The sequence below is a fragment of the Myotis brandtii genome, unplaced genomic scaffold, assembly GCF_000412655.1.
Source record: "Myotis brandtii unplaced genomic scaffold, ASM41265v1 scaffold587, whole genome shotgun sequence".
Classification (NCBI taxonomy): domain Eukaryota; kingdom Metazoa; phylum Chordata; class Mammalia; order Chiroptera; family Vespertilionidae; genus Myotis; species Myotis brandtii.
This window is the reverse complement of record NW_005370207.1, coordinates 1004469-1017436: the sequence shown is the minus strand read 5'-3', so window position 1 is coordinate 1017436 and position 12968 is coordinate 1004469. Positions and strand designations below refer to the sequence as shown.

The 12968-nt window shown below is 44.3% G+C and overlaps 1 protein-coding gene across 1 annotated transcript in view; it reads right to left on the bottom strand.

Moving 5' to 3' along the window:
- Positions 1-12968, bottom strand: part of SND1 (staphylococcal nuclease and tudor domain containing 1) — a 445445-nt gene that overhangs the window by 175217 nt on the left and 257260 nt on the right. The window contains exon 14 of the mRNA XM_005879181.2: positions 11203-11275. Coding sequence (XP_005879243.1) covers positions 11203-11275 — 73 coding nt within the window. The remainder of the gene's footprint in view (positions 1-11202; positions 11276-12968) is intronic.

Below are 12968 nucleotides of genomic sequence, written 5' to 3'. Positions count from 1 at the left end.
AGATCAACCAAAGGACTTGTATGCATGCATATAAGCCTAACCAATGGACACAGACACCAGAGGAGTGAGGGCATGAGTGGGGGAGGGGAGGTAATGGGGGTATAAGGACACATATGTAATACCTTAATAAATAAAATAAAATAAAATAAAATAAAAAAATAAAATATAAAATAAATAAAATAAAAAGAAACGAGCCCTAGCTGGTTTGGCTGGTTTGGATAGAACATTGGCCCATGGAAGGAAGAGTCCCAGGTTCGATTTCAGTCAAGGGCACATGCCTGGGTTGTGGGCTCAATCCCCAGTAGGGGGCGTGCAGGAAGCAGCTGATCAGTGATCTCTTTCATCACTGATATTTTTATCTCTCTCTCCCTGTCCCTTCTTCCCTGAAATCAATAAAAATATGTAAAAAAAAAAAAAGAAGAAGAAGAAGAAGACAATGAGGATAAAAAGGGGAAATTGCCTAGAAGAAGAGTAATGCCCTGGACGACGAGGAGGAGGAGGAGGAGGAGGTGGAGGAGGAAGGTATGGTCAGGAGCCAAGAGGCATTGGCCATCCAAGAAGAAATACTGCTCAAAAAAAGCTAATTACAACGTAGTCATTGGAACTGAGAACTTGAACTGTTGGAATTAAACTGAGTAAGATATAGAAAAATATAGTCTCCACAATGGATGAAGCATCTGGCATGTTGCAATAATGGACTATCAATAGAACATAGGTTTTCCTCCAGAGTTAAACATTGATAATAATTTATATTCTCACACTCCTTCCAACTCTGATATTATGTTAGGAATTTTATCATTTCTTCCTGAGAACACCATTTCCTGAGAAACGGAGGCACTAGATAATTCCATGTTTACCCAGAGCTCCAATTCAAGGATATTTAGCTGGATATCAACACTGCTAGGAGTATCCTTTTTTTTTTTTTTTTTTTTAAAAACTAAAGAAAGCCTTAAAATACAAGTAAGCAGAATGTCTATGTTAGTAAAATGACTTACTTTGAGATGTTTATATAAGCAATAGCCACAGGACAAAATGAGTTCAATCTGGGACTAAGTAGTGTTATGATGGTGAAGTGGAGAGCAAAGCTGAGCTGGGCACAAATATTTCAAGTTTCATCACATCGCTCAGTAGCCACAGAAGAGGTTAGACAACCCCATCAAATACCTGAACCTGGGAATAAGGAATTTTACCAACTGCCTTCAAAATACTCTAACATTCATTTAGCCACACCTGTACTGGGTTCATTTAACTAATTTGGATCTTTGAAACAAAATCACAGAATAATATCCACAGGCATCCAGAGAATGGGAAAGAGAGCTGAAGAGTATGGACCAGTGAAAGAAGAATCCATGCTGATAGAGGCAAGTCTCTTTGAAAAGAGATGCCCACTCTCACCCTCACCCTCACCCTCACCCTCACCCTCACCTGCCACTTTGAAAAAACTGATCGTGGACTCCCTCAATTTCCTTGTTTTTGAACAAAGGAAAAAGGTAAAAAAATCATTATATCTTAGGACACTTAATTTGTATGCACTCCGTGTGTGAAGTCATAGTTACACAAGGAATCAAGAAGAGGAATAGCTTGGCCAGTGTAGCTCAGTGGTTGAGCACTGACCCATTAACCAGGAGGTCTCGGTTTGCATCCCAGTCAGGGCACATGCCCGGGTTTTGGGCTCAATCCCCAGTAGGGGGTGTGCAGGAGGCAGCCAATCAATGATTCTCTCATCATTGATGTTTCTCTCCCTCTCCCTCTTCCGTCTTCTCTCTGAAATCAGTAAAAACATATTTTAAAAAAGGAAAAAGTAAACTAGAAAAATTTGTGGCAGAAAATGTCCTTGAAAACTAAATTCACTGCAGTGACATATCAAGTCTACTGATTATTTTGGGAAGATGTTTTATTGTAAGAAGCAACAATTCTGTATCCTTTATTTTTTTTTAATTCTGTATCCTTTAAATAAAGAATCGCTGTCTCTAACAGCGCTCCACCTCAGGCAGTCTCAGGATCCAGCATGTCTTCCGAGGTGTGAACTGCGGAGCTGGCACCCTCACCAAGCGTCAGACACTGTGCCTGTCTTCAGTGTTCACTACCTCTCCCTCACGCCGCTATGGTGCCTGAGTTTTTCAAAACAAGCCTGTCAGTGAGCAAAAGGTCGACCAAGTAAGGCACAGGCATGGAGCCAGGCATTCTGCAGGCGAGAGAGACAGACTCACTTTACAACTGTTTATTTTTTAAAGGTCTTTCACAACCACATGACCCTTCATTTCCAGGTTCAGAGGAAACAATAAAAACAAGATTTTAAAAACACATAATTACATGATCTCTTCTTGTCCACTGTTATAAATGCTTTTGTATTTCCCTAGTTTCTGCAATTGCTTCCCCTCTTAAAGGCTACTTTTCAAAGAGTAAAACCATGATTTTTACTAGTATACAAATATGCACCAGTGCGGTCGCTCAGCCTGGCCTGCGGAGATCAGCTGGAAACTGGCTCTCTGGCATCCCCCGAGGGGTCCCGGATTGAGAGAGGGCGGTTCTCAGGTGATGCACCCCAGACTTGGGCTCTCTCCTCTCTGGGTCTGGGGTGCAGGTGAAGCAGATTCGGGGCCGACAGTGCCCCAGCAGCAATCGAACCCACAGCCGATTCTGAGAGGAATCGGGCTCTCCGCTACTGGTTGGAGCGTCTGCCCCCTGGTGGTCATTGTGCATCATAGCTACCAGGTGAACAGTTGGTTGGATGGTCGCTTAGGCTTTTATATACAGTGGGGCCTTGACTTACGAATGTCCCGACTAACGAGTTTTTCGAGATACGAGCCATCTCTCGGCCGATTTTTTGCTTTGAGTTGCGAGCTCAAATTCGGGTTACAAGCCAGCTTCAGATACCCCACCGCTAGTTGGCGCAGCGAACGTCACAGTGAACGCCACAACATCAGTCCAGCATCACGTGTCTCACTCGTTCACTTTCTGATTTGACATACGAGTAATTTGAGTTACGAGCTCCGTCACGGAATGAATTAAACCCGTAAGTTAAGGCCCCACTGTATATATCACAAACACATGCCAAAAATTTTATTTTAACCACTAATTAATGTGGGAACCAGAAAGATATTACAACTGATTCAAAGGAGAATCTGAAGAACAGACATATACATATAGGCAACAAGGAATGCTGAAGTGAGTCTGCTAAAGATGCAATACTGTACAGTAAAACCATAGAATGAAAATGTACCATCGGAAACCATTTCTTTTACAGGGCAGCAATCTATATGGGGTCACATTTGTACAAACAGGAATCACTGCACCAACCATCAGGCCTATCCAAATTAAATTCTCTCTCTAGAGAAGGGTAATCACCTGGTTAAAAACTAAGCAGCAGACCCCCATAAAATCAGTTAACCCCAAAGCGTTTGCTAGGCAGTACCCAGCATTCCAATGAAAGGGTACCCAATAACCTTACCCGTTCCAAAGTCTTTCACAATATCTCCTGATACCCAGCTAATAAATAAGAGAGGTGAGAGACTATATCCTAAGTTTAGTGCTTTACAGTGCAAAAATTTAAAAAGAAACAGAACTCGGTTGAAAAGTGGATTAAAAGGGGGTGCCTGGACACTACCATTATAACTGTGGTAAATGCTGAAATACAATCTTTACAAAATTTCAGCATTTATTTCCCATACTCATTCAGAAACATGTTCATCCTAATAGAGAACACGTCTCTCTTATTCCCAGGGAAAGCCTAAGTGTTTTTAGGTTTCTCTCTAGAAGGAAAGAGGGATATCTCTGCACTTAGTTCTGGGGAGTTTCGATAGGAGAGCCTAACAAACAAGAACTGGCCACACAGGACTCCTAAGTCTGGACAAACTATGAACAAAAGACAATAAAGCAATGCACCCTAAGGAGAACCAAACTCCGTGACACAATCTGGGTCTCCTTAACATTCACCTGTTTTTCAGAGGGAGAGGGGGAAAGGGACATGGGAGGAAAAGGGCTCGGGGAGGGGAGGGGTGGTGGGAAGATGAGGCGGGGGGAAGGGAGAGGCTGAAAGAAAGGAAAAGGAGACATAAATAAAAGGAGGCTGGGAGACACTCTCACAGCAGCTGCCACTTGGGCACCACATGGCCTTGCACCAGAGGGCTGCAGTGCACGTTTCTGCGCTATGAGAATACAAGTCAGTGAGCTGCACATGCACACTGCAGTCCAGGAACCTTTGGCTGGGGGTAGAGGAAGAACAAAACAGAGAAAGAAATACCTCCCCCTAAATTGCCAAAAACTTGAGCTGCTGAATGCAGGAGAGGTGCAAGGAAACCACCCAGGGAACCCATCACTGGCACTAACCCTGGCCCCCTCGCAAGGGGCCATCATATTCATGGAGCACATAATGCCTGCTCTAGAGAGCAAGGCCAGCAGAGAGGGAGTGAGCTCTCACAGGGTTTCTGTGGGATTTCCCCAGGGCAGCAAACGCAAAGCCCAGTCATGGGTCCAGAGGCTATGGTATGAATGGAGCTCTAGAGCTATGCAACCCTTCCAGGTCACAGAAAGCCACCAGGCAGAACCACAGGGGTTGACCTGGTGTGTTTGGCACAAAGGGGACATTTAAATGTGATTTTAGGCTAAGGGAGAGCAAGAGACTGAAGTACCATTAAATCAAACAAAACAACAATAAATAAATAAATAAACAAGGATAATTTATGATATCCAGTTACTAAGGATTACAAAGAACTAGCTAAAAGGCTCTTTAGAATGATCCTATATAATAAAAGGCTAATATGCAAATGGAATGACCAGTTGCTATGATGCACACTGACCACCAGGGGGCAGACGCTCAATGCAGGAGCTGCCTCCTGGTGGTCAGCGCGCTCCCACAGTGGGAGCACCGCTCAGCCAGAAGCCTTGAGCCCGGCTCACACCTGGCAAACACAGTGGTGGTGTGGCAGCACTAAAAATGTCCAACTGATGGCTTAGGCCCACTGCCAAGCCACCAGTCGGACATCCCCCGAGGGCTCCCGGACTGCAAGAGGGTGCAGGCCAGGCTGAGGGGCCCCCCTCCCCACCGAGTGCAAGAATTTCATACTGGGCCTCTAGTATGAAAATAATAAGACAACCTAGCCAGGTGGGCCAGAAGACACGTAAAGGGGACTGCAACTGAACACAGACCTAACTTATAAAGCCACTGGGTGACTGTGCTGCTGCTTTTACACTTCCTTCGGACTTACTGGGCAAACCATTTTTTACCTCTCTGTAGCCAAAAATAATATTTTTAAACTCTTCCACTGAGGCCCAACTCCATTTGTACTTACAGAACAATAACTTCTGTACAGGTCCCCAAGCCTCTTGTAGAAAGGACTGCTTCAAATACCCTGAGAAAAGAGGATGGTGCTATTCTAGCTCAAGAAGGTACTGAAAAACCAGGAACTGAAGGAAGAGATCAGGAGGAGATGCTAGAGAAAATCCTACCTATTTATTTACTTATTTATTTTAAAGGAACACTTCCACCCTTTCTATTTGCAAATTTGAATCCCACTGATCAATTCTGTAAGTCTCCATTTCATGATGTGATGGAGTAAATGGTACCCATAAATCTGAGCCCTCACCCCCAGCGCTATCTAGGTTATGGTTTAAGCACATTCTTAATAATACTATGTATCTCCAATAAAATCAGTCATGGATAGAGGTTACAAAAAAGTTAGGTAACAAGAGCAAAGAAAGCAATACAAAACAAAACAAAGACACTGGAACTTAGTGAAGGCAAGGAAGAAGAGCAGAAGAGACAACAGTGAAATGAGCAGACAAGTTGTCAGGAGAAGTACGACCCCATTCTAGTAATCTGGCCCATTCTGGGACTGAGAAATATGACTGGAGAGGACAGGATGCTGGTTTGGCTCTAACTTCTTGTAGTGCCGTGAACAAACAAACAAACAAACATCCTAACTCCTCGTGCACCAGCGAGAAGAACAGACACAGCAGGGAATGGAGGAATGTGAAATAGACACCATGACTCACCCAGCAGTGCTCACACACAACGGAAGAGAAGTGCAGGGCCGCACAGGAGGAAATCGGGTGTGCTGGCTGCAACCTGAGGAGTGGGAGTTCTTACCTCAGAACTGTAATTGATTTGTCTGATTTACCAGAACAACAGTAAGCCACGCACCAACCCATTTTATTGTCTGTTTTACACTCTATATCTGCAGGAAATTGTATTTATTACAGAGCAGGCTACAGCAAAGACAATAATAAATCCAAGATAAGCAACAGCCTTATATTCCACCGACATGCACATTCCAAATTTTTGTATGCTGGTGAAGGAGTGGAGACAGGATCAGGGAAAAACAGAACCCACTAATAATGAACCTGTGGGTGTCTGACATGAACCAGTCACCACAGAACCATCCTCCAAACCTTATTGGATGCCCTGCCAAGTGGGTCAAATTCTTAGTTGGTTTCACATTTCCAGGAATAACATGGCCTGAAGGAAACCGGACGGACAATTAAGAAAGGAAGCAATGACCAGGACTTGTAACACCTCACTTCCTTCACCTTGAAAAATTAGAACTAAAGGAAAATAGTAACTTCTTTAGGATTCAAATGACTAGGTTGGCACTATGTTTTCCCTTAGTGAAAACAGGTGCCAAACATGCAGAAGAGCCAAGTTTAAAAAAGCCCTAGCCAAAAGGTAGGGTTCATTCAGTTGGCATCACACAGACGCTACATACCTTACAGAAAAACACCCATTTACATTAGTGTCAAAAACCGTCTGTACTAACAGACAAACAGAAAACAGAACCACACGCTGGGAGCCATCGTAACGTTTTTGAAAAGTCACAAAACTGTACTGAGCTCTCAGTATGGAAAGGGACAAAACAGGCACAACTGGGACAGCAGAACCCAAAGTCAGAGGCACCCTCAGCAGCCAAGCGGCCCGTCCAGCCCCGGGAAAGCTGATGAATGACAGGACGAGCCGGCTTGCTTCCTCGCGCAGAGGCCAGGTCTCACTTGCCAAAACAGGCAGTCATCCTCTCACTCCTGTGCTTGGATGGCTGCCACAGGAGGCCGGCCAGGGAGGTCTGAACTTGCTAAGTTCTTACGAGGCATTTTAATGCACTCTGACCCTTATCCAGTAAAATCATTTTTAAAAATGCAAGAGAAGAGAGGCTCTGGTCTGGCCAGGTAGCTTAGTTGACTGGCGCATAGAGGCGTTCAAACCCGTCCGGGCCAATGCAAGAGTCAACCAATGAATGCATGAATAAGTGGAACAATAGGTCAATCTCTCTCTCAACCTCTCAATCAATACCTACATTTTAAAATAGGCAAGAGAACAGATATGGACAATAAGGTAGAAACTAAACTCTAAAAGCTGGAAGCCACTAATATTAGAACATTACTGGTTGTCTCACAAACATGATAATCTCTTATATACAGCACATTTTTTGAGGGTGTTTAGGAGATAAAATGTAAGGAGCTTATATACAGGGTGGGGCAAAAGTAGGTTTACAGTTGTATCCATGCACTGGCAACAGAGTTAATTCTTGTATTATTATTTACTTACCAATTATTATATGTGAAAGTGAACACCTACTTTGCCCCACACTGTATGTCTCCACTTGTCCCCACGGATGTGCATTGGGGTGGGGAGAGGTAGTATACAAATACCAGTTCATAGTCAATTATTTTGGCGGCAAATTGCATGTATACTGTCAGTTTAACAAAAACTTCCATTTACCATAACCTGTAACTAAGATGGGGGTCATGAAGGGGAAAGAATAACACAGTTAAAAGTTACAAAAAGATTGAGAAACTTCCATGAAGCCCTTGTGTACTCCAAGGCCTTTACTCTAGGTGTTTCTTCATCTAGCTGTAAACTATTTGCCTGCCTGACCCCCATATGCCTACCTGCCCCTCAGACAGTAGCATCTAGCATACCCAGCATGCTTCAGGAAGCTGAAACCCATGCATCTCACTTCACCGGCACCAGGGCACCAAACACACATACACTCAACATGGCGCTGTGACGGAAAGAAGGGAAGGTTGGAACGGGAAGAGAAAGCTCTGTTTTAGGGGGCACCAAAAACAAAGAAAAAGAAAAGGAAAGGAAACCTTCAATCTGAGCTGAACAACAGTGGTAAGATAGACAAGGTCATTCTGACATGTATTGAAATGAAATAGCTTTTCACTTTCACTTTTCCACTTGCTCAAGTTTTTCTCTTTTATGTGGTAACTGAGAGATATTTAATTGGAATTTATTTTAAAATAATATAAAAGCAAATATCCAGACAGAAAGGAGAATAAAGACATACATGAAACTGAGCTACAGATGGGGGAGGAGGGCCAACAAACAAACAAAACCCAAGGAAGAATATGAAGACAAGTTTCCTAAGATCCTGAAAACAGGTGCAAAAGATGCAGAAGAGCCAAGTTTGCTACCAAAAACAGACAGACAGACAGACAGACAAACAAACATAAGAGAACACCAAAACACACTAAAGCAGGAGGCAGCATAGATTCACAATGAACTCCACAGGCCCAAAGAGAGCACCTCCCGCCCTCTAGGTTTCAATCAGCCTCTAGAAGACCTAGAGTGTGAGCCTAAATACGCTTTTGACTGGGCATATTTGGCCCTAATGTAGATCACCATTGTGCTTCCCCAAATAGGTATTTATAACTCCCCCCATTCCCTGTAGTTGAACAAGCAAAAAATTATCCTTTGATTACCCCAACATCTTCACCAAAAGGATGATATTAAGGAAAATATTGAGAATGATATTAAGGAAAATATTGTTAAGTATGCCATAGCAGGTACATATAGAATATATGTAAACGATAACTCAGCAAGGTAAGCCACGGAGAAAACAGGGCTGATAGCATCACACTGTTAACAATGAACAGATACAACTTAGTCACCTGTGGCTCTAAGACCATTAGCAACAGGTTTGTGGGACTCTCTACTATGAAGAGTGCACATCAATGTACCTCACTTATTAAAGAGAGATACAACTTGTTGACAGAAATCCAATTACTGTAGGCAACAGTGTTTAGTCTGTAATCTGTCATGACTGGCTACAGAGAAAGAAAAGCTCAACAGAATTGCAGTGCCTAATAGGAACAGGGTACCACTCCATCTAGGTAAGGGTGACATGGCCAGACAGACACATTCATGATATGCCATCACAAGGAACAAAAGGCAAAGCCTCAGCTAGACTTGGTCAGAGAACAGAACTGGAAGATAATACACTCTAATTCATCACCGCTGTGGGCTAGGCTGAGCTCTAGCAGCTTTTGTTTATAGTTGTTTTTACTTCTTGGTGCCCAAGGCAAGCTTCCTGAGTGTCCAAGCTAAGATTTACTAGTCCTCCTTCTGTTTCCACCCTTGGGCGATGTGGTCCTCCCTACACATGACCTGAATCCCTTTAAGCATCAGTGACTACGGAAGCTGAAATGGATGGTGTGTCCTTGGAACTGAGGGTGAATTGATGAACCAACAGGCCTTCCCTAGGCAGTTGGTCAAAATCAACACCTCAACTGCTCTCTATCCCCCTTGGTTGGTTTCATTTCTCTTTAGAGGAGTTGCCACTCCCTGACTTTGCTATTGTCTACCTTTCCCATGTGCATGTAGGGACTTGATCAGTTTTGTTCACTGTTATAGTCTCAGTGCCTAGACCAGTGCTAGGCACAGCAGGCACTGAAATACCTGCTAAATAAATGAATAAACCCTCTCAATTAACAAAGGTATTTATTTAGCCAAGAGATCCTAATCGTGCAAGGGTAGAGTCCTAATCACCAACCACTCATTTGGACACAGCCTTAAAAGTATCTCGTGTTCTATTCCTCTACATCCACTAGCTCAAAGGATGCTCACACATTTCTCCCCCTTAGAGGCAACCTTAGAAAAAAGAAGTCATGAGGAAATGTCAATACCTAAACTTGTCCTAAAACCTATATTGACCTTTTCCCACTAAGATTTCCTAGTCATAGTGAGAATTAAACAGGGATTTTAAAAAGAGGTAATTTTATTTTAATATAACTAGAAAGAAATACCTTCTAAGTCATAATAATTAAAAAATGAAAAAGCAACACAGTAATAGCTCAGGTGACAAGATAGGAGGTTAAATTTAAGCCCCAGTTGGAATTCTGCTTTTCTCAGAATCCTATCTAATAAAAGAGTAATATGCAAATTAACCATCACCCCTCACTCCGTCACTCTGTAACAAAGATGGTGGTGGCCATGGAGCTGGAGCGAGCAGGTGGCTTGAGCTGCCCCAGAGATGAGGGAAGCCAAGCTTCCCACCTGCCCTGCTGGCCCTGAGCTCCGCTCAAGGCTACAAAGTTTCAATTATAGAAGATAAATAAATCCCAGATACCTACTTCCAGCCCGCGGCGTAGCCAGCCTGAAAACGGCCAAGAGCCCCTCACCCAGGCTGGCCACACTCCCATGGGGTGAGGGTCCCCACTGGGGGGGCTTGACCAGACTGCAGACAGCCATCAACCCCTCACCCAGGCTGGCCAGGCACCCCAGCGGGACCCCTACCCTGATCCGGGACACCCTTCACGGCAAACCAGCCAGCCCCCACCTGAGCACCAGGCCTCTATCCTATATAATAAAAGGGTAATATGCAAATTGACCCTAACAGCAGAATGACTGGTCACTATGACACACACTGACCACCAGGGGGCAGATGCTCAATGCAGGAGCTGCCCCCTGGTGGTCAGTACACTCCCACAGGGGGAGCTCTGCTCAGCCACAAGCCAGGCTGACGGCTGCCAGCACAGCAATGGTGGCGGGAGCCTCTCCCGCCTCCTCAGCAGCATTAAGGATGTCTGACTGCAGCTTAGGCCTGCTCCCTGCTGGCAAGTGGACATCCTCCGAGGGCTCCCGGGCTGCCAGAGGGATGTCTGACTGCCAGCTTAGGCCCATTCCCCCCGGGGAGCGGGCCTAAGCCAGCAGCTGGACATCCCCCGAGGGGTCCCAGACTGCGAGAAGGCACAGGCCGGGCTGAGGGACACCCCCCCCACCAGTGCACAAATTTTTGTGCACCAGGCCTCTAGTATAAAACAGAATCTCTATAGATGCATAGGTAGCTGCCCTGGAAAACTTCACATTCAGTGCCTGAAAATAAACAAGCTACAGAAAACACAGAGCTGAAGTCCTTTGGTGAATCAGCAGCCAAGCTCTCGGCACCTCTGAGCCACACAGCTCTATTCAGGGACACAACTCACCCCAGATATGTCTGCGACACGGTGGATAGGCACTTCCTTCTTGCTATGCAATCCTTTGCCATTCTTAATAGCTCTGTAGAAGAAAAAAACCAATTAAAATACAAATCACACTGGGAAGAGGTAGGAGAGTGGGAAAATGCTGGTGAGAAGAGAAGTCGTTCAAATGGAGGGGTCTATTACTCACTACACAAGTCACACTGCACGGAGCTGAGTAGCCAGTGTCTGCAAGAGTACTTGGAGGAGGGAAATATAAGCCGGCTCTTCTAAACCCACTTATCAGTACTTGGCTGCTAGTTTCAGCTAATGGTGTGTCTGGTAATCAGAGAGCTCCCGGAACTTGTTTCCAAATTAGAGGCATTGTTCCAGGCACAAAAGAAGAATAGTTGGAAGAGTAGACTCCTAAGAAACACAAGTAATAATGTTTCTTCCTATGTTTAATCACATGAAACATTTAAAATGCAAAATATGTAGCTAGTGTTCCAATTCTAATGGAAATAAGTTCCTCCCAAGTAAAAAGATAAGTTGCTCTGAATGAAGCAATATGGTATGGAAAAGCCATTTAACAGTAGAGGAGAGGTTAGCAATGGCTACATAACTGACATGAAGCCTCGTTTTTCATCAGTCTCAGGTTGTAGTAACAGTAGCTTTAGCAGGGGACTCTGGGACTCTGCCACACATCTGACCCCTGGTTGGTTTGCTCCAGTCTCCCACCTTTCATCCCCTAATCCCTTGAATGGTAACAGGGACTGAAGCCTAAGCATCACTGGGTACGATCACTGATGTAACAATGAAGGGCTGGTGAATAAAAGCTGGTGCGTAAATAACGAAGTCACTGCACTAATAGGTCAGACCTTCCTGTGTTCTACCAGTCTGCAGACCCAAGCAGGGAACATCCCTGAGTTTAGAGAATGAGGAACAGAGATTCAGGGGTGTGCCCATTCTGTGGATTAGCCTTTTTAGAGTTTCTGAATTCCAGAGAAAAGGAAAACTGTCCAGACCAGGGTCAAATATGTCAAACCCTCACACTAGTAAGCACACTTCTACATTCTTCTCACCCAGGCTCTCACGAAATGACCAGCAGGAGAGGACATTGCTCTGCAAGAGGTTTTTAGGCCCTGACTTTCTAAATCAGATTCACAGAAACCAAATGAGGTGAATGTTGCTCGACACAAAGTGGAACAGTCATATTTCTTACATACGTAGGCCATTGCCATCCATCCCTCGCCCCTTCCTCCATCACAGGGGATCTGTCTCTCACTCAACTGATTTAAATGCCTTCTGGTCAGAAACAACAAACAAATACTTTCCTTACTACCTAGTTTTCATTCCATGATGAGGTTAGGATATGAAAGCACAGTGTTAACAAGAAAAAAAAAATCACATACTCCCTTTGATCTGAATTGCTAACTGAAAGAAAGCATGTCAAAGTTCCTTGAGTACCACGGCTCCCTCCTGAACTTGAAGCAAGGGCTTCTTCAGCTTTAGAAATTGCAAATAGGTCAGATTCTTCCTTTTACAATTTAGTTCAAGGATTGATCATTCAGGGATCCTGTTAATATCATGGACTAGGGCTGGTTCTCAAGGTCTGTCCCAGGCCTTTGGGATTTATAAACTCACGGGAGAGGACTAGAGGATGGTTTATATGGGAAACCACTGGCTGGAAGCCAACAACAGAGCTAACTCATCCTCTGCCACCAACAGGCTCTCCCTCTCCCCATTCTGCTACCTTAACCTTCACGGTGAGGCCTGCTAAGTTTTCTGCAGGT